This window comes from Mobula birostris, chromosome 1, assembly GCF_030028105.1.
Source record: "Mobula birostris isolate sMobBir1 chromosome 1, sMobBir1.hap1, whole genome shotgun sequence".
NCBI classification, from domain to species: domain Eukaryota; kingdom Metazoa; phylum Chordata; class Chondrichthyes; order Myliobatiformes; family Myliobatidae; genus Mobula; species Mobula birostris.
Window position 1 is genome coordinate 19,071,984 of NC_092370.1, and position 27,496 is coordinate 19,099,479.

Genomic DNA, 27,496 nt, shown 5'->3' on the forward strand with positions numbered 1-27,496 from the left:
GTTATAGCCCATCTACTTCAAGGTTTGGTGTGTTGTGTAGTCAGTGATGCTCTTCTGCACACCAGTGTTATAACACATGGCTATTTAAGTTACTGGTGCCTTTCAGTCAGCTTGAAACAGTCTGGCCACTCGCCTCTGACTTCTCTTATTAACAAGGAATTTTTGCCCACAGAACTGCCACTCACTGATGTTTCTTGTTTATCCCACCATTCTCTGTAAGCTCTAGAGACTGCTGTGCATGAAAATCCCAAGAGATCAGCAGTTTCTGAGATACTCAAACCACCCCATCTGGCACCAACAATCATCTGCTCCCCATTCTGATGTTTAACAACAACTGAACCACTTGACCACATCTGCATGCTTTTATGCATTGAGTTGCTGCCATATGATTGGCTTATTAGATATTTGCATTACCAAGCAGGTGTACGGGTTGTACCTAATAAAGTGGCTACTGAGTATGTTCTACCATCAGAACCAAATGTGTGACTCCATTTAATGGGATGCTTTACATGATAATTATCCCTTTCAAAGAACACTTTTAGTTACATGGGAACTATTTGATACTTTTCTAAATGTAGATTATTTGTTCTTTTGTTTACAGTTCCTTGTCTATCAAACTTCACTGCACCTGTTGGAACTGTACTTTCACCTGACTATCCTGAGGGGTACAGCAACAACATGAACTGCATCTGGCTAATTGTTGCCACTCGAGGGAGCCGAATTCATCTTTCTTTCAACGATTTTGACTTGGAATCCCAGTTTGACTTCCTTGCCGTTAAAGATGGGGAGTCGGTCGATTCCCCGCTGCTGGGCACGTTCAGCGGATCGGAGGTTCCTTCGCATCTCACCAGCAATGGTCACATTCTGCGGTTGGAGTTCCAAGCTGATCACTCGATGTCTGGACGGGGATTTAACATCACATACAGCAGTACGCTGTCTCATCTGTTGTTTCTGATGATGGTGTTTAAAAGTAATTTGTTTTTATTACAATGTGGTGAAAGCTTGAATACTGAAGAGAGAACATCAGATATAGAACGCTACAGCATAGGGAGGCCATTCAGCCCACAATGATTAATCTCTCCTATATAATGTTTCTATTATTTACATACCTATCTGGGAGTTTCTTAAGTATCTCTAAAATACCTGCTTCTATTATCACCCTTGGCAGCCACCACATTCTGTCTAAAAAAAAAAAAAATTACCTCTGACATTCCCCTATACTTTCCTCTGATCACCTTAAAATTATGTCCTCTTGTATCAGCTTTTCCACCCTGAGAAAAGTATCTGGCTGTCCCCTTTATCAACATCTCTTATCATCTCGTAGACCTCTATCACCCCCTCCTTCATTCCAATTTACTTAGTTGATTTGGAAGTAGGAATTCTACCCTTATTCAAAAATAAACTAGTATTAACAAGCAGAGGTGAAGAACTGAATCCTCATCAAAATCAAATCAAATCAAGTTTAATTATCATTCAAACTATACCTGGATACAGGCAAACGAGGCAGCATTCTTCTGGGACCAAGGTGCTTAACATACATTCAAAATAATGAAATAAAAAAACACACGCACACATTATTACACAAGAAAACACATGTATAGTTCAAGACTCTGAGCAACATGCAATCTGATGGTACAGCTCCCAGCAATCCAGCCTGTCATTGTGCCGGTCGAACACTAGAAGGCAGCACTGAGAGGAGAAGCCGGCCTCCAACTGAGCATGGATGCCACACTGCACTGCCCCTGATGTCCCTCACCTGGTCTGCAGCTTGAGGCCTTGTCCTTGCTAAAACTGAGGCTGCATTTCTGCTTTGTCACCTGTCTCATCATCAAACAAGTGAAATAGGCTTTTTATAAAACATGTACTGTAATAGCTAAAACAGAGAGTTGATTCTTGTTATATTTCTGGAAAATAGAACACATTTCCTTTTCAAAATCTCCCTGCACTGAAATGCCCGTGCATGCATAAAATCTGCAGTGAAATTTGAATCCCAAAGCATATAATAAACGGCTAGGGAAACTCATAAACACAAAAGATTCTACAGATGCCGGAAATCCAAAGAAGCACACACAAAATGCTGGAGGAACTCAACAGGTCAGACAGCATCTATGGAAAGGAATAAAGAGTTGACTTTTCGGACTGATACTCTTTATCAGGACCATGCAATTCTTGGGAACAAAACAGTTAAATTTATATTTATTGCAGAATACCTGTACTTACAATAACCTGACAGATTTAAACCTACACTGAAGCTTTGACCATTATTTGTTTCCCTTCTCCCCATAGCGTTTGGCCACAATGAATGTCCTGATCCTGGTATTCCCATTAATGGACGACGCTTTGGCGACAATTTCCAGTTGGGAAACTCCGTATCTGTTCTCTGTGAAGAAGGATTCATAAAAACTCAAGGGACAGAAACCATAACCTGTGTACTGAAAGATGGAAAAGTCATGTGGAGCGGACCAATTCCAAAATGTGAAGGTATTTGACAAAATGACAAAGCATGGGACACTTTGTGCTGGATTCATCTGACCACTAAAGCTTAACTTTTCCAGGTTTGGAGGGACAACTAAGTTGATCAACTGAGAGGCATCCACATGCAGCACCCAAGAAATACCTTGTTAGGAAGAGGACTTCCAAATAAGATTTTCTCCCCACCCAGAGAACTTTATAAAGCACTGGTGAGGCCTCACTTGGAGTATTGTGAGCAGCTTTGCGCCTCTTAACTAAGAAAGAATGGGCTGACACTGGAGGGGATTTAAAGGAGGTTCACAAAAATGATTCTAAGATTGAACAGATTGTCATATGAAAAGCGTTTGATGGCTCAGGACTTGTATTCATTGGAATTCAGAAGAATGAAGGGTGACCTTATTGAAACCTATCAAATGTTGAAAGGCCTCAATAGCGTGGATGTGGAGAGGATGTTTCTGATGGTGACAGAGTCCAACACCAGAGGACACAGCCTCAGAATAAGGTGGCATCCTTTTAGAAAGGAGAAGAGGAGGAATTTATTTAGCCAGAGAGTGGTGAATCTGTGGAATTCATTGCCAAAGGCAACCTTGGAAGTCAAGTTTTTACCTATATTTAAGGCAAAGGTTGATAGATTCTTGATTGGTCAGGGCATGAAGGAATATTGGGGCTGAGAGGGAAAATGGATCAGCCATGATGAAATGGAAGAGCAGACTTGATGGGCCAAATGGCCTAATTCTGTTCCTAGATCTTATGGACCTTGATGGGTTTTAACAGCTTACTGTTTTTAAAGGCACTTGATTTATTTTCAAATGTTTGCTATTGAGAGAAGCATTTAAAAAGTAGAAATATAGAGTATTAGCAAGCTACAGCATGGAAAATGCCATAGAGACCCAACCAATGATCAACTCGTCATTTACAGTAATCTAACATTAATCCCCTTTTTATTCTTTCAACAATCCCATCAATTTCACCCCTCCCCCACACTCACCTGCATGCTGCACACTCAGGGCACTTTACTGAGGGGAATTAACCTACTAACGTGCATGCCTTTGGGAGGCCATGCAAACTCCACCTGGACAGCAGCTGAGTTCAGGATTGAACTCCAATCTCTGACTTTTGGAGGGTGCAACTTTACGTTCTAAATTGGGGCAAAGGAAATTCTGATATTATTAGACAGGAAATTTCAAAAGTTGTTTGGAGTATGCTGCAGGATGTCTAGCAAGTGGGGTTCTTTGCAATGTGTGATATTGAGAGTTCAAGATATTCATGTTCTTCTTAGAATGTAGAGCAAGGCTGGTAGAAAACTCTGGCCAGGAGAAAGAATGTGTTGGGAACAGGCAGCTAGAATCAAATTTATCCCTGGAGGTGTATATGGGAAGCAGGAGAGTACTCAATAAAAAAGCAAGGAGGAATCATGCGGTAGCTTTGGCACAGAAGATTAAGGAGAACCCAAGGAGAATTTATAAGTATATTAAGGGGGAAAGAGAGAAAAGGGCTTCTCAAAGAACAAAGTGGACATTTTTGTGTGGAGTAGCAGAAGACCAGCAAATACCTCAATGAATATGTCCCTTCTGTTTGACCATGGAGAAATACATGAAGACTTCAGAACATAAGATAGTTAATGAGGTATCAAGAGGATAATTTGCATTACAGCAGAGGAGACACTGGATATTTCAAACTGTATGAAGTAGATAAATCACTAAGATCTGATCAGGTGTATCAAAGAAACTGCAAGAAGCTAGAGAAGAAATTGTGAGAGTTCTGGATGAGATACATGCATCATCATTAGAGACAGGTAAAGTGCCAGAAGACTTGCTGGTTACTAATTTTGTGCCTTTACTTAGGAGAACTGCAAGAAGAACCTGGGAACTATTGACCAGTAAATTTTAAGATCTGTAGCCATTAAATTACTGGAGGGGATTGTGATTGTGAGGAATAAGGTATAAAAGCACTTAGAAAGGTAGAGATTGATGAGGAATACTCAGCATGGCTTGGAGAATGGACAATCATGTCTCACAAATTTGATCGAGTATTTTGAAAAAGTTACCAAGAAGAAAAAGGATCCCAGCGTATATTATGAATAAACTCTTCTATGGCTTCTAGCCAGGTACAGATATCGATTATAACGGACATTTCAATGACAAGCTCCGCTATCTTCATCAGGGATGATGCCCAGGCATGTCTGTTCTGGTAATATTTATAACCCATGTAGTCTGTCCCTCCTGATTGGTTAGTCCTCATCCAATCAGGTTTCTGCTCTCCCACCTTGAATTTTTACTTAGAGCGAAACATTTGATGTTGTTAAAACTCTTTTCCTCTAGTTTTATTTCAGTGGTTTCCTTTACCAGGTGATCCCAAAAGCCATTGGCACGGCACAGTAGTTTGGTGGCATAAAAGTCAATCCTATAGCCATACGAATGCAATGTTCTGCTACCGCTAATTTCTCCGGATAACCCAAACGGATACACCTCCTGTGCTCCTTAATGCAGGTTTCTACTTGCATTCTGTCTGGCTGATATACACTGCTCCGCATTCACAGGGAATCCTATAAACGCCAGCCAACCTGAGTCCCAGGTCATCTTTGACCTGCATAAGCTGTGATCTGAGTTTCCTTACAGGTTTGTGGATGGTATTTCTTCAGCATCCTAGCAATCCTTCCAGAAACCATGCAAATATAGGGAAGACAGGCTGTAACGATGGGCTCTTCCTTGTTGTTAGATTTCCTGGGTTTTCCATTGGCCCTTTTAAGGGCCCAATAGATTTCCTTCACTTCGTAGCCATTCTGTAGTAACGTTGTGCGTAATTGTCTTATTTCCTCCGGGAGACTCTCTGGTTTGAAATAATTTTTGCACAGTTAATCAAAGTAAGATGAACCGCTCTACTTTGGGAGGTGTGATGGTGGCTATGTTTGATGAAGTGTAAGGCCATGTAAGTGGGTTTCTGATAGACGCCATGTTCGAGGCTACCATCCAGTTTTTCTGGCGTATTAGAATGTCCAGGAATGGGAGACAACAATTCTTCTCCATCTCCATCGTAAATTGAATGTTCAGATGGTCATGGAACTTTTGGAGTGCCTGGAGTCGATGCAGCCACACTACGAAGGTGTCATTGCCGTATCTGAAGAAGCATTTGGGACATAAGGCCAATGAACTCAGAGCCCTCTCCTCAAAGTACTCCACGTAGAAATTATCAATAGCCAGTGACAACGGCAATTCAATGGCCACTTTGCCCATTTGTTCATAATAGTTCCCTTACAGAGGAAGTACGTTGAAGTCAGGGTATGTTCAAAAAGGTCAAACCTTGACCGTGGGATGACCAAGCTATCCTTAATGGGAACTCTCATGAACAGGGGCACCATGTCAAAACTGACCATTATGTCCTCTGGGTTCAGTTGAATTTTGGTCAAATTCTTGATGTGCTCCTCATAGCCCCCAACAAAGAGAGACATCATGGTCATTAAATGCTTAGCTAGGTAGTAAGTTGGGGAATCTATTGCACTGACGGTAGGACTCAGGTGGGAACTTTCCTTGTGTACCTTAGGGAGTCTGTAAAGTTTGGTGGTACCACCACCTGAGGCAGAAGTGTCATGCATATGTCTACAGCGGGATCCCATAGATTTAATTGTGAGAATGACACCGCTTTACTGAAGAAATGGCTTTTGGGACTGTCTAGTAAAGGAAACCATTGAAATAAAACTCAAAGAAAAGAATGTTAACAAAGATGAAGGTCTCCCTCTATGTAAGAACTGGAATTCACTCCACAGACTGTCTGGGTCGAAACTTTAAATATTTCTCGCCTCTCTGGATGAAAAAATTTCTTGCTATTCCGGAATTGATTGGCCAATTTGCGATTGCTGGTTGTAAATGTGCCACCCAGGAGAGACTTGATTCCTGCATCTTCCCTGCAAAGCGTGTGTAAGAATTTTAAGTTTTAATGTTGGTTAGTCAGTTTGCAGGTGACACAAAAGTTGGTGGCGTTGTGGAGAGTGAAAGTTGTCAAAGGATATAGGATAAAGATCAGTTACATTTATGGGCACAGAAATGATAGGTGGAGTTTAATCCAGGCGTGTGTTGCATTTTGGGAAGTCAAATGTCAGGGGAAGATGTACAGGTAATAATAAGGATTCTTAATAGCATTGATTTACAGAGGAACCTTGGGGACCAGGTCCACAGGACTTGGAAGGTGTCAATCTATGTATAGAGAGTGGTGTGCAAAAGGCTAAGGCACCAAAGCTACATATATGTGCCTAAGACTTTTTTCACAGTAATGTAGTCAATTGGATTGATAGTAGGAAGCAAAGCTGATGATAGAAGGTTGTTTCTCAGACTGTGGGGCAGTGGCTGGTCATGTTCCTGATGGGTTGGTGATAGACCTTTACTATTTGTCATTTATATCAATGATTTGGATTAGAATGTTACTAAGACATGGTTACTCAGTTTGCAGAAGACACTAAAGTAAGTGGTAGTATTGATGGTGAAGATGGTTATCAGGATTTACAGAGGGATCTTGATCATCTGGGAAAGTGGATTGAGGAGTGGCAAATGGAGCTTAATTTGGGTAAGTGTGAAGTGTTGCATTTTGGGAAGACAAATGAGGTAGAACATTTCACTGCCCTGGGGAGTGTTGTAGAGCAGATGGACCTCATAGCACACACACCTGGTCTCCTGAAAGTCTTGTTACAGGTAGACTGGGGGAAGGTGAAGAAGGCTTTTGGTATGCTGGCCTGCATCAGTCAGGGTACTGAATGCAGTTCTGTCACTGAGACCTTTCAAGGCTGAAATCAGTAAATTTTGTCAAGTTGGATTTCAAACAACATAGAGCAACAGAACAGCCACAGACCCACATTAGAATAGACTCAGTGGAATTGTCTTAATTAACTGACTGGTGAGCTGACATTTCAAAAAAAAAATGTCAATTCTTCTTTCTGTTAACTATTTGACATGAAACATTACACAACATGACATGATTGTATGACAAGAATTAACTTCACATTTTTTTGTACTCTTTGCAATTTCTTTTGTAAGATGTCACTTTATATAACTGTTTGTTATGATGAGAATTAATGACATGTACAATTGGGCTCACAGGATGTTTCCAGTCACATAAGTTTAACATCCCCTGTATTTAACTTATTTTTCAGTAATAGCTATCAAATATTCAATACTGTAGTGTACCTTTGCCTAGTTTCAAATTGGTACATGTAATAGAACTTATTATCTATGTCTTAAGGTCTTATGGTCTCTCTTTAGCTCCTTGTGGTGGCCATTTTTCTTCACCAAATGGAGTAATCCTATCACCAGGGTGGCCTGGATATTATAAAGACTCTCAGAACTGTGAGTGGGTGATTGAAGCCGAGCCTGGACATTCTATCAAAATCACATTTGAAAGGTCATCACACAATCTTTTCTTTTGAATTTTGATGCATTTTTGAAAATAATATACAGTATATTAATTGATAAACATATTCTGAAGATGCTATAAGTCATGCACAAATGCTTAGTTTTAATATTTTTTTACTGCCTATTATGCTGCTGGCATTTAGGGCAACAATGAAGGTCCTCCATCCCCCCCTGCCTGTATTCAGGACTTCCTTCATTGTGTCAGTAGCTTTCTCTTGGTTTTCACTACTGTCAGTCATGCAAGTCCTGGGTGGAGACTCAGGAACACTGTCACATTAGATGTAGAAGGATTCTTCATTGCTGTGTCTGTTTTATCAGTCAGGGTTGTTAGCCCTGAAATGAATCCCCAAACTTGGAGGACCAGTGGACCACCCCTAGTCTGTCCTCTAGCCTGTTTGGCATGGGTGACCCTACCAAGTCCTGACTCCAGTCAATATAGCTGTCCAGATCATTGAGGCACGCTAGCCTCCAAACCCAACAACAAGGCTGTGGTCCTCTTGGAAGTGGCTTTAATATCTTGGTATTTAATTTAGCTAATGTAAAGTACCAGATATTCAGAAGTGTGCATTCTGTAGTTCTAGCATTAATTTATTATCTTTATGCATTTCAATGAATTAAAAGTAGAACTATAATTATGATTTTCATATCTGTTAAATATTAATTTTGTACATTGTGTTTCAAAAGGACATGCTTAACATAGCTCTTCTCAGTTCACAAAAATTAAACTTTTCTGATCAATCCATCTAAAGTCCGAACATTTGTACTCAGTTATAGGTTAAATGTGATTAGTCAATGAATGCAATAAGGTTGCTCTCCATTATTGAAACCAAGGTGATCATTTATAACTCACAGATATATTTAAATTTCTCCATCTGCAGGTTTCAGACTGAAGTCAATTATGATGTTCTGGAAATTCATGATGGCCCAAACCTTCTGTCCCCACTTCTTGGCTCTTTCAATGGCACACAAGTACCTCAGTTCCTCTTTAGCAGTGCGAACTTTCTTTATTTGCTGTTTACCACTGATAACAGTCGCTCCAATATCGGATTCAAAATTCATTATGAGAGTAAGTATTACTTATGCCTACCTTCTTATTTTTTTTGACTATAACCCTCATTGTGACCGGCAACGTGGTAGTATAATTGTGTGGGTTTCCTCTGGGTGCTCAGGTGTCTTCTCACACTCCTAAAGATGTATGGGTTCGTAAGTGGTGGTATGCTATGTTGGCTCTGGAAGTGTGGTGACACTTGTTGGCTGCCTTCATCACATCTTCAGACTTCTTTAATTGGTTTTTGACGTGTTTGATTGTGTGTTTTATGCGCATGTAACCAATAAAGGTAACATGTGAGCTCGATATCAATGTTTTAGAGAAGTTTAGATAGGTACATGGAAGTAGGGGAATGAAGGGCTATGGTCTCGGTGCAGGTCGATGGGAGAAGGCAGATTAAATGGTTTTGGCATGGACTAGATGGGCCAAAAGGCCTGTTTCTATGCTGTACTTCTCTATCTCTTTCAATTTAAAACTTTTTCCATTGAGTACCCATAATGTACAAAATACATTTTGTAATGTTTGGAATCAGATCACTGCTTTGGAATGTGTAAGACTGAGAGGAGATTTGATAGAGGTATACAAAATTATGAGGGGCCGGGTAAGTGCAAGCAGCCATTTTCCATTGATATTGGGTGGGACTACAACCAGAGGTCATGAGTTAAAGGTAAGAGGTGAAAAGTTTAAGGGGAACATGAGGGGAAACTTCTTCAGTCAGAGGGTCATAAGAGCTTGGAATGAGCTGCCAGTGCAATTGATGCATGCGAGCTCAATTTTAATGTTTAAGCGAAGTTTGGATAGGTACATGGATAGTAGGGGTGTGGAGGGCTATGAACCCGGTGTAGGTCGATGGCAGTCAGCACAGACTAGGTGGGCTGTGTTGTGCTTTTCTCTGATTCTATGACTTGTGTGAATTTTGTTTCATTAGCTATGTTTTCAATACCTTCATATCTATTCCCCACAGGTGTTACAGTGGATACGTATTCCTGCATGGACCCTGGGATCCCAGTCAATGGATATCGACATGGACAAGATTTCTCCATTGGTTCTACTGTAGCATTCAGCTGTGAATCTGGGTACACAATAAGTCATGAGGAACCGCTAATGTGTGAGAAAAATCACTGGTGGAATCACCCCTTGCCTACTTGTGATGGTAAGAATCGATTTCCATTTGCCACCACTTGGAAATCACAGCCAATGAAAAGTTTGAAAACCATTACTAAAAATTCTTGCTTTAACAAACTCTACCCTCTGTAATACAATTTTACTATTTATAGACTTTTGGGTTTTTTGCGTCAACAAGTGAGAAATGCAGCGAAAAAGAAAAACTACCAAGCCCAGCACGGTAGCATAACAGATAGCATAATGCTTTACAGTACCAGCGATCACACTAAACATAGATTTAGCTTCCTGAATACTTCCTGTGGGTATATCTTATGAATTTTGGGCTGCTGGTCATGAAAATTGCAATGGACTTTCCCTATCAGACACCAGTTTTATTTTAATCACCAATTTTTGTTATTCCAATTCATAATTCAGGTCAATTAAAATGTTGCCCACAACGTAAGTTGTGAAGTTTTCTATCCAGTCCAGGCATGCCAGGGTATGCTGAGGCAGAGTAGATGCTGCATGGCAGGACAGGTTTTAGGAAGGCTATAAACTTCTGTGAACGATTTTGATATTTGAGACAGATGTTTTCCAGAATAACAGGTGCCAAGATGAAGGAAGGCATTTTTATTGGTCCACAAATCAAACAGTTCATCAATGTCAGGCAATTCGAAGAACTTCTAGTGGGACCAGAGAAAATCACATGGAAGGCATTCAAGGATGTTGTTGAAAATTATTTTGGCAACTACAGAGCACCAAACTGCATGCAACTGGTTGTCACCTTGCTTCAAGCAAGCAAAACCTTGAAGTGCAACATGTCATGAAAGATTCATTTTCTGCAGTCCCATTTAGACTTCTTCCCTGCAATCCTAGTGCTGTCAGTGATGAGCATAGTGAAAGGTTTCACCAGGGCATTGCAGTCATGAAGAAATGGCATCAGGGCAACTGGAATCCATCAATTCCTGGGGTACAAATGAAAATAATCAAGAAAGCATTCTTAACTGAGTTGAACTATTGCAAAATGTCAGTACATTATGGAACTGAACAGATTCCATTCAAAAAAAGTTAATTGCTTGTTTCTCCAAATTCCTATATGATACGACTAGTCTGAAATTATATTTGTGTTCAGCTCCAAGAGCCTATCATAATCAAAAAATAAACATTCTGAGGAAACAACACTTTCAAAAAATTTGTTGTCCTGTGCCAACTATCAGGATTCAATTCCCATCACTCTCTAGTAGGAGAATGTATGTTCTCCCTGTGACAATATGGGCTTCCTCCGGGTGCTGTATTTTCTCCCACATTCCAAGGGTGTACAGTTAGGGTTAGCGAGTCATGGGCATGACATGTTGGTACTAGAATGCAATGACATTTGTGGACTGCCCTCACCATAATCCTCGGACTGTGCTGGTCATTGACGCAAGTGTGGTAAACCATGTATATATGTTGTAACTCGGTTACCTGTCTGGACACACCCCTCTGCTGACTGCCCCTGTGGCTCCTCCCACAGAGTTCTGTATAAAGGTGTTCGCCTTGCCCCTCCCCCTCAGTCTGGGGGCAGACACTCACTGTGGAGGTCATATTGTACAGCGAATAAAAGCCTTTCAGTATTTTACCAAACCTCAGTCTTTTGGAGTAATTGAAGGTGCTTCAGCAAATGATGCATTTCTCTGCATATTTTGATGTTTTGGTGTGCATGTGAGTATTAAAGCTAATCTTTAATCTTAATACTTATAGCTTTTTATGTTTCACCAAGTGAACAGGGTAGTGGGAAGGAAATACCACCAATCCTAATTAATCTACTGTAATCTGTAATCAGAAGACAAGTATGCCTATAAGATATACTCAGGAGAACAAAGTTACTGTTGCTGTCAATTTATCACTGTTAACATGTGTCATTGTTGTAAATGTACAATAATTCATTTTTTTTGACATGAAAACTTCATACCATGGCAAGAATATTACATCATTTAAAAAATATATATATAAATGAATCTGTCCACAGAAGACCATAATACTGGGTTTTTGAAAGACAGTTCAATGCTGATTGTGTTTGGAGGCAGTAGCCTGCATTGGGTGGACGGAACCAAGATCTTATGTGTGGTAAATTCTGACTTATCGGACACTCCTGGTGGGCAGGCAGTGAGCTTGATTCGTTAATTTGCGCAGAGCCTGAACCTGGGTTCTTCACAATTCGCTGAGGTTAATTGGCTGCTCTGTGCCTCTACCCATCCTCTTACTGCTGGTCAGATGATAAGACCGGTTTGGGCCTTGTGCTGAGTCAAGGGTCACAGCCGCAATTGCAAGGCACATCGGTGAAGGCCACAACATGACAAGCACCTCTAAGTGCATCACTAAGAAAGGTACTGTTCGTGCCTTGAATCTGATGTTCACATTGTGTCACAGCAGGGATAAAGGTTCTCCCCAATTATTATTAATGTTTGCGTGAGCCATACCAGGGCTGTTCACTGAATCCTTTTCTAGTGTCATATCACCCTTTTGGCATTCACCTACCTCCACTTTCTCTGAATTAAGCTTTCAAGTTATCTGAGAGTCAGACACTCTCTTCATGAAACGTTTTGTGATGATGCTTTAAATTTCAATCATATAATGGCTGCAGAGATTCTAGCTAAGTGCTTCTTGTCTGGTCCGCCTGTCAAATCATGGTGGTCTGTATTTCCCATCAGCTTTGCCACTCGCTTTCTTGGCAGAGCTTCAGTCACAGGTTTCAGAACTGTTTATAAAGCAAAACTTGGTAATTCAGAGTGGGAATAGGCAGTTTTCCAATGCCACAGGGCTACAGACTTTGTGAGTTGAAAGAATGTGATGATGCTATTATTCCTTCGCTGTGCATGTGCCCCCAGTGTTAAATTTAATAACTACAATGTCAGGGGCTTCAGTCTCCTTTTCTAAGTTTGCATTTTTTAATATGAGGAATCATATCAAAACTGTTCACTTATGGATTTCTGCATCATTTAAAAATAAATTTGGAGACAATTGGCAAGAAAATCCTGGGCACATCAACCACTGTGATGTTTTCTCTCTCGCTGAACTACACTAATGATGTTCACAGACTCGTGAAGACATTTCAGGAATGATCCTTCACTGATGTTCATGAAACTCAAAAAGTTGCTGCCGGTCTGGGCCTATCTCAAAAAGGAACAGACTCTGGCTCCTTCACTTCCAAAGTTGGAAATGCTTTTCACAAGTTAAATTTTCTCTCAAGTCTTGATGCCCAGCGGACATCGCAACAGAAGCCCAAGCCTCACTCATCTGTAGACTTCATCCTTCTGAAATGTACCGGTTAACTTGCAGCTTGAGTCGGCAAAAAAAAAGCAAATGCAATGTCAGTATTCACTTTCAGAGGACTAGTGTAACGTAAAGCTGAGACTTTGTAAGGTATTGGTTAGACCGCACTTGCAATATTGTGGGCCCCTTTTCTAAGAAAGGATGTTCTGACAATGGAGAGGGTCCAGTAGAGGTTCACAGAAATGATCCCGGGAATGAAAGGGTTAATGTATGAGGATCACTTGATGGTTCTGTGCCTGTACTCATTGGAGTTTAGAAGAAAGAGGGGGATTCCATTGAAACCATTGAATATTAAAAGGCCTAGATAGAGTGGGTGTGGAGAGGATATTTCCCATAGTGGGGGAGTCCAAGACCAGAGAGCACAGCCTCAGAGTACAAGGATGTGCTTTTGGAACAGAGATGAAGATGAATTTCTTTGGCCAAAGGGTGCTGATTAGTAAGGGGGTCGAAAGTAATGGGGAGAAGGCAGGAGAATGGGGTTAGGAGAAATAATAAATTAGGTTTCAACAGGTACATTTAACGTCAGAGAAATGTATATAATATACATCCTGAAATTCTTTTTCCATGATTCTTTAGCCATGATGGAATGGTGGAGCAGACTTGATGGGTTGAATGGCCTAATTCTGTTCCTATATCTTATGGTCTGATGGACTTTGACACCAGTGAACTGGCAACCTTGGGAGGCTTCACTCTCACCTTCACTGATAAATGACCTTGTTTAAGGTGAGGTGGGGGGAGGGGGAGAGCTATCCTCAGAGTTACAGAATGCTTTATTACAAGCCTGAGATTTGGAACGTATCCTGGTTGGTCTCGAGACTGATTTCAGCAACAACTTTGGCGAGAGTCCAAGATAGGATCATAATTTCAGGCTGAAGCTAAAATTACCACATCTGACAGGATGTCGCACAGGCCTACCACACTCTGTGAAAAATACTTACTTTGACATCCGCTCTATACCTTCGTACAATCACCTTAAAATTATGTTCCCTTGTATTAGACATTACTGACCTAAGAAAAAGTGTCTGGTTGTCTGCTCAATCTAAGCCTCTTATCATCTCGTACACCTTTATCAATTCACCTCTCATCCTCCTTTCAATTTACTGAGTTGATTCGGAAGCAGGAATCCTACCTTTATTCCAAAATAAACTAATATTAACCAGCAGAGGTGAAGAGATGAATCCTAATTTTCTAAGACATGAAACCTGGTTTGATAACTTGTTACCTGAATTAGGGATGGACTGAATTCAGGTTAGACAATATTAAAGAAATGCCACTTCCTCAATTTAATATCTGTTCTCTCAGTCAAGCCACAAGTGGAAATGAGACAGATTGTTAAAAATAGTTAAGCAATTTCACATGATCACAGGATGTTTTTCATTATCATCAGCAACAAAACCCAAAAGCATTGGCGAAGATTTCTTTCAATGTATAATGGTGAAACAGGCTTTTTGTTTTGCTTCCCATCGAGCTTCATCCAGTTAATCCTCATCTAAACCTTTCAGTATAAACCCTTATTCCCTTTTTCTTCCTGCACATACTTACCCTCTTCTTACAAACAGTTCTGTTCAAAGTTCAATGTTTAAAGTAAATTTATTATCAAAGTACATCTATGTCAGTCTATACAACCCTGCGATACATTTTCTTGCAGGCATACTCAATAAATCTACAGATTATAGCCAGAACAGACTCAACGAAAGACCACACCGACTTGTGTGTTCGACCAGTGTGCAAAAGACAACAAACTGTGCAAATACAAAAAGAAAGAAATAATAATAATTAATAACTAAGCAATAAATATCAAGAACATGAGATGAACAGTCCTTGAAAGTGAGTCCTTTGGGAGAAAATTCTGCATTTTCACCCATTTTTGAGTAAGGAAGTTTCTTCTGAATTCTGTGCTGGATTTCTTGATGACTAGTGGCAGCCAGAATCGATCAGAATTCTTTATAATGCTAAAGACCTTCATTAGGTCATTGCTTCAAACATTTCTCAAGGAAAAAGATCAAGCCTATTCATTAGTTTCTGATATATGCCCTCTTATTTCTGGTGTCAGTCATCTAAATCATCTCTGTCTGGACATTTCTATAAGAATACTACGGCCATCACTGTACTCAATATGATTTAGCTAATGTTCAACAACAGGTTGAGCATAACTTTCATACATTGCACTTCCATCTTTTTATTAATAAACATTTGGAGATGGTTTGCTATTTCTAGTGTAAGGGGTTTCTTCTTTCATGTTACTACATAGGCTAATGAAAATGGCTTCTTTGTTATGTTAACTGCTAAGCAATTTCTCCCGCTAGCAGCTTGTTTGGATTATGTTATTGATAAGAGAGTGAACGGACCAATTGGGATAGATGTTATTCTTTCTAGTGTGTCTGTAAGTTATTGTGATGCGCGGGTTTTTGGGGAGAAGGCGCGGTGGACAGCAAGAGAATAGACAGGGTGCTGTGAACTGGTTAATGGTCTCGGACCCCGAGCAGGAGTCCGAGGTCCAGGGTCTTCGGCGAGGAGAGGAGACGGAGACAGACTCCTGTGGAGCATCTGGTCGACCAGCGTGGTTGGTCCCAGGCGGCAGGTCGAGGTGGTCAGAGGGGATCGAATGGTGAAGAGAGGATTGATACTAGAGCTCCAACGGTTGTGCATGAAGAGATTAAACATTGATAAGTGTAGTGCCTTTTATTTTCCTTTTATATTTTATCTCTATTAATTATATAGTTCCAGTAATTTCTATGAACTGTAATTCATTTAATCGTATATGGTGTATTGTCTGTTATTTGGCAGGGTGGGGTATATCACACAGCATCCACACAAACTTAATTACCCAGTTTGGCGGAGCCGAGGGCTGTTTCCCTAAACGACAGTGAGTTGAGTGACCCTGAGGCTTGCCTGGGGGGCTACACTAGCCTTGATGACCTATGGTGCAGGTTTCAGCAATTCATTACTGGCGTTCATGGAATTAATTTATGGAGTTTATGGAGCAAAATCTAGAAAAGTGTGAGGTGATGTTCTTTAGAGGATCGAACGAAGGCAGAGTACAAGGTCAATGGCAAGAATCTTCAAGAAACAGAAGGATCATGGGGTGCAAGTCCAAAGATTGCTCAAAGTTGCTGCACAAGTTGACATATGGTTCAGAAGGCATATGGTGTGCTGGCCTTCATTAGTTAGGAGATTGAACTCAAGAGCATGAGGTAATGTTACAGCTCTGTGAAACTTTGATTAGACCACAATTACAGCATTGTGTTCAGTTCTGATCACCTCATTATAAGAAGGACATGAAAGCTTTAGAGAGGGTGCAGAGATTTACCAGGACACTGTGTGATTAGAGGGCAAGACTTATGAGGAAGAGTTGAGTGAACTAGGTCAAATGGTAGAGAATAAGAGCTGACTTGATGGAGGGGTATATGATGATGAGATGTGTAGATAGAATGGATAGCCAGCACCTATTTCAGTACAGCAATGGCTAATACCAGAGAACATCCATTGAAGGTGAGTAATGGAAAGTTTAGGGAGTATCAGAGATGTGTTTTTTTTAACATAGAGTGATAAATGCTCAGAATGCACTTTGGGGTGTGGTCATAGAGGGTGCTACAGGAAGAACATCGAGGGTTGTGAAGTTATAGACACATGAGGCTGTGGGCGAATTTGCCTCTGTACTTACCTTTCATAAACTTGTTTCATTAAACGGCCTGTGGTTATAAATCTGGGAGTGGGGGATAAGGGTGGTCGCCCCTTATGACACGAGATGTGCTTTCTTAGAATTTCAGGCAGGTTATTTTCTCTTACTGAAGGAAAGGTTTATGCCCTTAAGGGATCTTTTTATATTCAAAACGTTTTTATCGCTTAGACAGTGTTAGCATGTTTCTAGTCCACTTTCCATTTCTCTCAACATGGTGGAGTTAACTTCAGAATTCACCAAATCTAATCCTTAAACGTTTCATTCAGGTTGAGCACATGGTCATCATGTCCACTCATCTTAATTGGTCAGACCAGAAATAATGGGGCTGAATTTCTGTTACCTCAAAATTACAGTCCACATGCCTTTGTTTCAGTTTCAATGCACATTTGTTTGCAGTTTGACCTGCATTTGGATCATTGCCCTTGATACCCCAGAATCCATGTGTACATCCAAACTTCTCTTAAATGTTGAAATCAAACCCACGGGCAGCTCATTCCACACTCTTACCACCTTCTGAATGAAAAAGTTCCCCTTAAAATTTCACCCTTCACCCTTAGCCCATGGCCTATAGTTCAAATTAATTTTTTAAAATTTTTTTTAATGTTTGCTATCGATTTGTACTCCAGGGAGTGTGGAGCGCAGAATCAAATATCGCTGTGATGATTGTACGTTCTAGTATCAATTGTTTGGTGACAATAAAGTATAAAGTATAAAATCTCACCTAACCTCAGGGGGAAAAGCCTGTTTGCATTGATCCTATCTGTACCCTCTTAATTTTATGTAACTATCAAATATACCCATTCTCCTACACTCCAGGGAATAAAGTCCTAACCAATTCAACCTTTCCCCACAACTCCTGTCCTCAAGCAACATCGTTGAACATTCTTACAATCTTATTGATAACCTTGTGGCCTGTGTGGCTAAAGGGATCAGGGGGTATGGAGGGAAGGCTGGTACAGGGTTCTAAGTTGGATGATCAGCCATGATCATACTGAATGGCAGTGCAGGCTCAAAGGGCAGAATGGCCTACTCCTGCACCTATTTTCTATGTTTCTATGTTTCCTTAGGTCAGTGAGCTACATATACCTCAAATGTTCTCGGTGTCCTTCTCAGGGTTTGGCCAGTGGTGATATTCACTTCTTGTTTTACACTTGACTGGTGACCTTGGTGGCCTTTGTAGAAGTGTCTCTCTTAGTAGCTGACTGGATCACACCAACAGTCCTTCTCCAGACACAGTGTTCTCTATTCACCTGCTTCAGAAGTAAAGTGAAGAATGCAATTCTCATTGGCTCATGGTTACACAATGTACCGTACTAGGGTGCTTTAAGACTTTGGCATAGTACTGTATTTATCAACGTGGAGCAGAGAGTGAATCTGTCAGGCTGGCAGGTGCAAAGGATGTTGGGAATGGTGAGGGTAGAGCACCATGGGAGGGGTGTGAGACAGGTGGCAGAGAAGGAGTGACAGAGGCAGGGTGGGGGTGAGGAGTGTCCAGAAACACCCAGCCCTGAGACACCATGCAAGGTCGTTTGATTCCAAAGAATTGGTTTATTGATCTTTGCAGAATGTCTCTCTGGTGCTTCCTGCTCCCTCCCCTCTCCCTTCCCCTTTTCCCAATCATGATTCCCCTCTGCCTGCACCTTTCCCACTTTCAGTCCGCAATAGAGTCCCACATCAGAATCAGGTTTATCATCACTCACATATGTCATGATTTTTTTTTGTATGTGGCTGCAGTACAGTGCAATATATAGAATTACTACAGTACTGTGCAAAAGCCTTAGGCACCCTACCTATATAAGTGCCTAGGACTTCTACACAATGCCGTAGAGTAAAAAGATGTTTACTGAACCTACTTTATCCGACAAGGTAGTGGTGCCTTCCAATATGTTAAAAGCACAGAGTGAAGTTGAAACTTTGTACAAGATGTCTGTTGAATTCAGAAATAGTTTATCGGAAACTTAATTGCTAAATTGTGAGGCTTTCTTTTGTACTAGTTGCACACTTGAAGGTTTTCAACTGAATCTTATATGCACAACAAGATTATGAGAGGTGTATGAGGTAATGAGAGATTATGAGGCAATCATGAGGGTGCTGAGGGATTGTTTACCTCATCTTGCAGAGGTTCTAACAGACATCTTCAACATTTCAGTGCCCAAGAGAGTGATGGTAACATAGAAACATAGAAAATAGGTGCAGGAGTAGGCCATTCCACCCTTCGAGCCTGCACCGCCATTTATTATGATCATGGCTGATCATCCAACTCAGAACCCCGCCCCAGCCTTCCCTCCATACCCCCTGATCCCCGTAGCCACAAGGGCCATATCTAACTCCCTCTTAAATATAGCCAATGAACTGGCCTCAACTGTTTCCTGTGGCGGAGAATTCCACAGATTCACCACTCTCTGTGTGAAGAAGTTTTTCCTACTCTCAGTCCTAAAAGGCTTCCCCTTTATCCTCAAACTGTGACCCCTTGTTCTGGACTTCCCCAACATTGGGAACAATCTTCCTGCATCTAGCCTGTCCAATCCCTTTAGGATTTTATACGTTTCAATCAGATCCCCCCTCAATCTTCTAAATTCCAACGAGTACAAGCCCAGTTCATCCAGTCTTTCTTCATATAAAAGTCCTGCCATCCCAGGAATCAATCTGGTGAACCTTCTTTGTACTCCCTCTATGGCAAGGATGTCTTTCCTCAGATTAGGGGACCAAAACTGCACACAATACTCCAGGTGTGGTCTCACCAAGGCCTTGTACAACTGCAGTAGTACCTCCCTGCTCCTATACTCGAATCCTCTCGCTATAAATGCCAGCATACCATTCGCCTTTTTCACCGCCTGCTGTACCTGTATGCCCACTTTCAATGACTGGTGTATAATGACACCCAGGTCTCGTTGCACCTCCCCTTTTCCTAATCGGCCACCATTCAGATAATAATCTGTTTTCCTATTTTTGCCACCAAAGTGGATAACTTCACATTTATCCACATTAAATTGCATCTGCCATGAATTTGCCCACTCACCCAACCTATCCAAGTCACTCTGCATCCTCTTAGCATTCTCCTCACAGCTAACACTGCCACCCAGCTTCATGTCATCCGCAAACTTGGAGATGCTGCATTTAATTCCCTCATCCAAGTCATTAATATATATTGTAAACAACTGGGGTCCCAGCACTGAGCCTTGCGGTACCCCACTAGTCACCGCCTGCCATTCTGAAAAGGTCCTGTTTATTCCCACTCTTTGCTTCCTGTCTGCTAACCAATTCTCCATCCACATCAATACCTTACCTCCAATACCATGTGCTTTAAGTTTGCACACTAATCTCCTGTGTGGGACCTTGTCAAAAGCCTTTTGAAAATCCAAATATACCACATCCACTGGTTCTCCCCTATCCACTCTACTAGTTACATCCTCAAAAAATGCAATGAGATTCGTCAGACATGATTTTCCTTTCACAAATCCATGTTGACTTTGACATGTTAACTGGCCCAAACGATTACTGCAAGGTGGCACTGACTGCAACAATCATGAATGGCTTTGAGCATCTGCTTATGGATTGCATTAAATCCCATCTTCCCACTACTTTGGACCTTTTCCAGTTCACTTATCGCTCAAATTGATCCTGTGATCATGCCATAGCCTCTGAACTTCATTCTGTCCTGTTCCACCTGGAAAATCGTTCCTGATTCACCAGGGTGCTGGTAATCAACTTCAGCTCAGCATCTAATATGATCACCCTCACAAGTATGTGGGTGAACTGTCCTTGTTGTGTCTCACACCACACCTCTCTCTGTAACTGGACCATGAACTTCTTGACAGAAAGACCACAGTCAGTCCATGTTGGCAGCAACATCTCCAGCTCCATCACACTGAGCACCGACTGCTTGCTCAGCTCACTGTTGTTCACACTGCTGCATGACTGCACTGCCGAATCATCAAATTCACTGCAGACACCACAGCGTTTTACTCGTCAGCCACGGTGACAGGGCGGCGTACAGAGAGGAGGTAGAGTGGCTGCAGAATGGTGAGAGTGCAACAATTTGAGTCTTAATGTGGACAAGACCAAAGAGCTGACTGTGGACTTTAGGAAGGTGCAGGCTGACTACTACTCGCTGCGCGTAACTGGCTGCTCCAAGGAAAGAGTTAGGAGCACCACTTTTCTTGGAGTGCACATAATGGACAAATTCACCTGGTGTCTCAGCACAACCTCTTTAGTCATGAAAGAACAGTAGCATCCCCACTTCCTGTGGCAAATGAGGTGAACAAAGCTCCCCCCACCGCCATTCTAAACAATTTTTATAGCAGCATCTATAGCTGGTCTCCTGACCAGCTACATTACCGTCTGTTACCAGAATTGCAAGACATCTGGCTGAAGTCCCAACAAAGGATAGTGAGAACTATTGAGAGGATCATTGAAGTCTTCCTTCCACCCATCAGGAGCACTGTGCATGCAAGGCCCTTAGCATTGTCAGAGGTATATCTGCACAAAAAATGTTGGGGAGATCAAGGTCTATTAATCCTTTGGGTGTCTTTGGTTCTCCCAGTTCCATTACAGTCTGAGATATAGAGTATTTTCTTTCAGATTAATTAAAACTGATTAATTTAAACCTTGTATTATATGTTCTGAAGTCTTCATTGTCACCTGATTGAATTACAGCTCTAATCGAATAGTGCAGAAACGGGAGCAGTTTCAAGGCAGGGAGTCAGACAATCAATTCCAAATTTAAAGACGTAAAGATTTGTTTTGTGAAATATGTTACGAGTCTTTGAAATTCTCCATCCTAGAGGACTTTCAATACAGAGTTACTGATTCAATTTGAGACTGATGAATATATTTCAGACACAATAGAGCTGTCTGACATTCTGGTGATTGAATATAAAGTGGTCAAATCACAGTATCATAAACACAAGTGATTCTGCAGATGCTGGAAATCCAGAGTAACACACTCAAATGCTGGAGGAACTCAGCAGGTCAGGTAGCATCTAATGAAAGGAGTAAAGATTCGATGATTCAGGCCAAGATCCTTCAGAATCACCCATGATCTTAACGACTGGCAGAGGAGACTACTTCCGCTGCTATTTTTTAATATAATTTCTGTAAAGAACAGTAACTTCATTAAATATTTGCTTCATTAAAGTAGTATACAGTACCATCAATTCTTTTTCGTTCTGTGTTTGAGATTGCCATCAAAACACTTCTAAGACACTCCATAAACATGGGTGTTCACTTTCTGCATTGAATTAATGCTTCACAGCAAATATTCAGGAAATATTTGAAATATAAAATCCATTCTTTTGCAATATTTTATCTTTATTTTGGCTAAATTGGGATGGACCTGGCTCATTTCTCACACCTGTTCTGGCACCACAGAATACTAATCTTTTGTATCTGTATTGGAACTGAGGACCTCAGTTTCTTGGCACTGAGGCAAATCTGCAAAGTGGAGATGGTCCTGAGCTGTGAATGAACCCACATGAAGCCTTGCTCATAGACCAATTAAAATCAGAAGACATCTTCACTGTCTTTAAGTACTAGCAAACATCAGATGAAATAGACACCCCTGTTGGATGGAAAAATGTCAATACTTATTAAATATATTAAAAACAGTAAATTTTGAAACATATTAAACTTCTGTTATTTAATTAAAAATATAAATATTAATTAAAATACATTTTTTAAAAATAGCTAAATATCTGTTTAATTATTGTTACCTGACATAAAGTTAAGAAGCTAAACTTTAGCTCTTCAGATCTGAACTCCAGGATACCCTCAATTCACCGTGACTTCAGAGGCTGAGCCAGGGTCAGAAGCAGCCACAATATGTTTGCGTGTTGCTACTATAGCTCGGGATGTTTCGGAATTCAATCCTGGCACTGCCTGTAAGGAACTCATACGTTCTCCCCACGACTTCATAGGTTTCCTCGTGGTGCTCCAATTTCCTCCCACGATCCAAAAACACAGCAGTTAGTAGGTTAATTGGTCATTGTAAACTCCTATGATTAGGCTTTTGTTAAATAGTTGGGTTACTGGGCAGTGTGGCTCGTTGAGTCAGAAGATGCATCTTCAAATAAAATAAAATTGACTCCAATGTATTTCCACACCTTCATTGCACGGTTCAGACACAGAAATTATATTGGACCAATATATATTCTTTGCCAACTCATGCCAAATCTTGACACAAAACATTATCTGTTTACTTCCCTCCATAGATGCTGCCTTGACCTGTTGACTTCCTCCAGCATTATGGGTGTATTGCTCAGGATTTCGAGTATCAGCAGAATCTCTTAGTCATAAACTCATTGAAAAGTACAGCACAGAAAAAGGCCTTTTGGCCCACTTAGTCCCTGCTGAATCATTTAAACTGCCTCCTTCCATCAGCCATAGACTTCCATACACCTACTATCCGTGTACCGATCCAAACTTCTCCTAAACTTTGAAATCGAGCTCGCATCACCACTTGCTCTGGCAGTTTATCCCACGCTCTCATGACCCTCTAAGTGAAAAAGTTTCCCCTTAAACATTTCACTTTTCACTCGTAACCCATGACCTCTAGTTGTCATCCCACCCAACCTCAGTGGAAAAAGCCTGCTTGCAATTTCCCTATCTCTACCCCTCTTGTGCTCGATAAGTTCTTTGCAACACTCTGTGCACACTTTGCAAACTAGCCGATACTCTTTCGTAAACACGAAAAAATCTGCAGATGCAGGAAATCCAAAGCAACACACACAAAATGCCGGTGGAACTCAGCAGGTATCTTTTCCACAGATACCGCCTGGCCTGCTGAGTTCCTCCAGTACTTTTGTTGCTATTTTTTCTGCCTCGTAATTTAGACTTCCATTCTTTGATTATGGGATATTTTCACAATGTGGATTTGGGTATTGTAGTTAGACAATGATTCCAGTTCACGCCTTTTTCAAATGCTAAAGCAGGGAATCAGCAATATACTACAATACATACAGTATATGCATAATTTCAATTAGGTATTATTGTTTAGTTGATTAATCTTGACAAGGAGATTACTAGTGAAGTCACAGATTTACTCAATTATTTACAGTTCATAGAAAAAACTCAGTAATGTTGATTGTGAATCATCCATCAAAGAGATTTTCTAATTTGAATCTCAAGATCATTTTGGTATTATTGAAGTGTCAACAACTTCACCCTGCTTTTATTTTGGAATAAATTGTAAACTGTCACAGAACCGTTATCACTGTGAGCATTTTGCAAAACAATTTCCTATTCAGAAACATATTTGGTTGTACTCTTTTGTCGAAGAATAATGCAGTATTTTGGATAGTATTTTTTAAATTAATTGATCTGACATATAGGTGAAAATGCCAGCATTACACATTCTTTTTTAGCCGGGGGAGGTGGTACACAGAGCATCAGTGATAAAAACAATATGCGTTTTGGGAGAAAGATGAGGGTGGGGATATGTCTCTACCAAAGGGGGTTTAAGGCACTACTTCCCTCAGCTAGCCTGCAGGTCACCCTTGGTTACCCCAAGGCATAGGACCTGCTTGGGCCCCCCAATCAGGATCACGTGAAGCCATGGAAGCAGGTGGTGAATGGTCATATAAGCTGATGGTCCATATCACAAGTCCTTGGTATGCGGCCAGTGACGCCAAGCAGACAGTCTCCAAAGAGTATTGATAATGGCTGGAGTCACCCATCTTGTAAAGACACTGTCCAGAAGAAGGCAATGACAAACCACTTCTGTACAAAAAATTGCCAAGAACAGTTATGGTCATGGAAAGACCAGGATTGTCCATATCTAACAGCACAGCACACAAGCAAACTATGAGGGTGTCAATTAAGCAATCTGCTTTTTTTCATGAATCATGAATGATGTTCATTTTTTTTTAGAGTTATTGGAGATGCACTTATGCAGACAAGTGGAGACACTTGACTTGTGCCTTGTAAAAGCTGGAAAAGACTTGGGGTTTCAAAAGATGGGTTACAGATTACAAGAGCTGGGACGCCTCCTCCAATTGTATAGAGCCTGAGGGGACTGCATTTGGCATGTTGTGTTCGAGTCTGCTCTCCCTACCCAAGCAATAAAGAGAGTGCAATGAAAGTTCACAAGACTGACTCTGGGATGAGGAGCCTATTACTTCTGGACAGATTAAATGGACTAAAATTGTACTTCTGCAAAGAGGCCCAAACAATTTCCCTTTCATCTGAACATGCTCAAAATGCTGGATGACATCTGTAATTAGGCAGCATCTATGGAAAGGAAAAAAAAACAGAAAATTTCGTCAAGGTTGTAAAGGAAGGGAGCAGTGTGATAGAAATTCATTGTCGAGGGTGGTGGACCTTTTCGTCAAGCTCAGCTTTCTAACATAGCAACTGACACTTGTAGAGATAGAAGAGTTGTTTTCGAGTAAGTTCAACTTCCAACCAATATTCTTTGTTCAGCTTCCTGTCTGAACAAGAACCAGTCTTCAGTTATTAACATAAATTGCAAGCAATAATCAGTCTTAAGTTAAAAGGGCAGCTTTGTACAGATTGCGCACAGATTGCTGGTTCACAGAACAGGGCTGGCTGCTTCTGGGATGCACTGTAAAACAATGGGGTTATGCTAATTGGGCCTAAAAACTCAAACTATCACTGCAGAAGCCAGGATAAGAAGGTGAGGGGGAATGGGAAGGACTACAAGCTGGCAGGTGATAGGCAAGACCAAGTGAGGGGGAATCTCAGTGGCTGTGAGAGAGCAGATAAAGTAAGAAGCTGGAGGGTCATAAGTGGAAGAGGTAAAAGGCTGATGAAGAAAGAATATAATAGGAGAGTGCAGTAGACCATGGATGAAATGGAAGGAAGAGAAGCACGAGAGGAAGATGATGGGCAGATGAAAAGAAGAGAAGGGGTAAAAGGGTATTATCTCCCTCATGGTAGTAACAAGAAGAGGGTGTCACAGATACTGAGTGTTTTTATTTATGGGGTCACTATTTTCTTGAAGAAGTTTTCAATTCTTCAAGAAAGCTCCTGACTCTTTTGATTTTGTGCAGTGGAGTCTCCATACCAGTGAGTGATGCAACTAGCCAGAAAGCTCTTTGTCTGAACCTGATAGTCAGACATTTGGACCTCTGTACCTCCTGCCCAGTGGTAGCTGCAAAATGGTGGTGCGGCTTCGATAGTGGGAATACTTGATGATAGATTTTGCCTTCCTGAAGCAGTTCCTCCTCTAGAATTCAGATAATTTACTTTCTCATTTTATATCGTAATAGGACGGTTCGATTGTTAGCTATCCATCTGTAATATTGACTCAGTTTCTGCCTCTCTTCCAGCCTGATTTGACCTGTTAGGCGTTCCCTATGGCTTTGTACTTTGAAACTTTCACATCTTTTTGTTTGTGTTTGCTCTCCCTAATTGCTCTTAGCTCACAGCTCTTAAGTTTATTTATCCATGCCTTTTCTCTCTAACTGTTTTCATTAATATATCAACCAGTTTATCCTCAAGGAAAACCTAGCCTCACTCTTTCATATACATTCTTTTGTTGTATCCACCCCCATCTCCCCATCCTCAGGGCAACATAAAAATATGTGGTTTTCTTTATTCCCTTGTTGTGATGAACAGCCTTTGACCTGAAATGTTAGCTCCGTTTCTCTTTCTGCATGTGCTAATGGTTTCCAACATTTTCTACTCTTAGCTTAGACATACACCTCTGAAGATTTTTGGTTTACAAGCCTGTATTCAATTGAGTTTAAAAAATGAGAGGTGCTCTCATTGAAAAAAAACACATCCTTCAGCGGGTTGAGACCATAAGATAGATATACAAACGGGAAGCAGAATTCAGCCATTCAGCCTATCAAGTCTGTTCTGTCATTCCATGACAGCTGATTTATTATCCCCCTCGACCCCATTTTCCGGCCTTTTCCCTGTAACCTTTGACACCATTACGAATCAAGAACCTATCAACCTCCATTTTAAATATATCCAATGCCATGGCAATGAGTCCTACAGATTCATCAACCCCAGCTGCTGAAAATCCCCCTTATCGCTGTTCTAAAGAGATATCTGAGTCTGTGCCCTCTAGTCATGGGCTCGCCCACTAAAGGAGACATCCTCTCCACATTCACTTTATCTTGGTCTTTCAATATTCAATAGGTTTCAATGAGATCTCCCCTCATTCTTCTAAACTCCAGTGAGTGCAGGCCCAGGGCCTTCAAATGTTCCTCATGTGTTGACCCTTTCATTCCCATAATCATTCTGGTGCCAGAGGACTGGAAAATAGTAAATGTCACTCCACTCTTTAAGAAAGGAAATTATAGACCAACTAGCCTGACCTCAGTGGTTGTGAAGATGTTAGATTCAATTGTTAAGGATGAGGTGATGGAATACTTGGAGACACAGGACAAGATAGGACAAAGTCAACATGGTTTCCTTCAGCGAAAATCCTGCCTGACAAGCTTGTTGGAATTCTTTGAGGATATTACAAGTAGGATAGATAAAGAAGATGCGGTGGATGTTGTATATTGG

At 41.0% G+C, this 27,496-nt stretch overlaps 1 protein-coding gene across 1 annotated transcript in view; it reads left to right on the forward strand.

The window, feature by feature from the left end:
- csmd3b (CUB and Sushi multiple domains 3b) overlaps positions 1-27,496 on the forward strand; it is a 2,134,893-nt gene that overhangs the window by 1,564,143 nt on the left and 543,254 nt on the right. Inside the window, exons 14-18 of the mRNA XM_072277417.1 lie at positions 602-928; positions 2,287-2,481; positions 7,722-7,860; positions 8,750-8,937; positions 9,884-10,072. Of these exons, the coding sequence (XP_072133518.1) occupies positions 602-928; positions 2,287-2,481; positions 7,722-7,860; positions 8,750-8,937; positions 9,884-10,072 (1,038 nt within the window). The remainder of the gene's footprint in view (positions 1-601; positions 929-2,286; positions 2,482-7,721; positions 7,861-8,749; positions 8,938-9,883; positions 10,073-27,496) is intronic.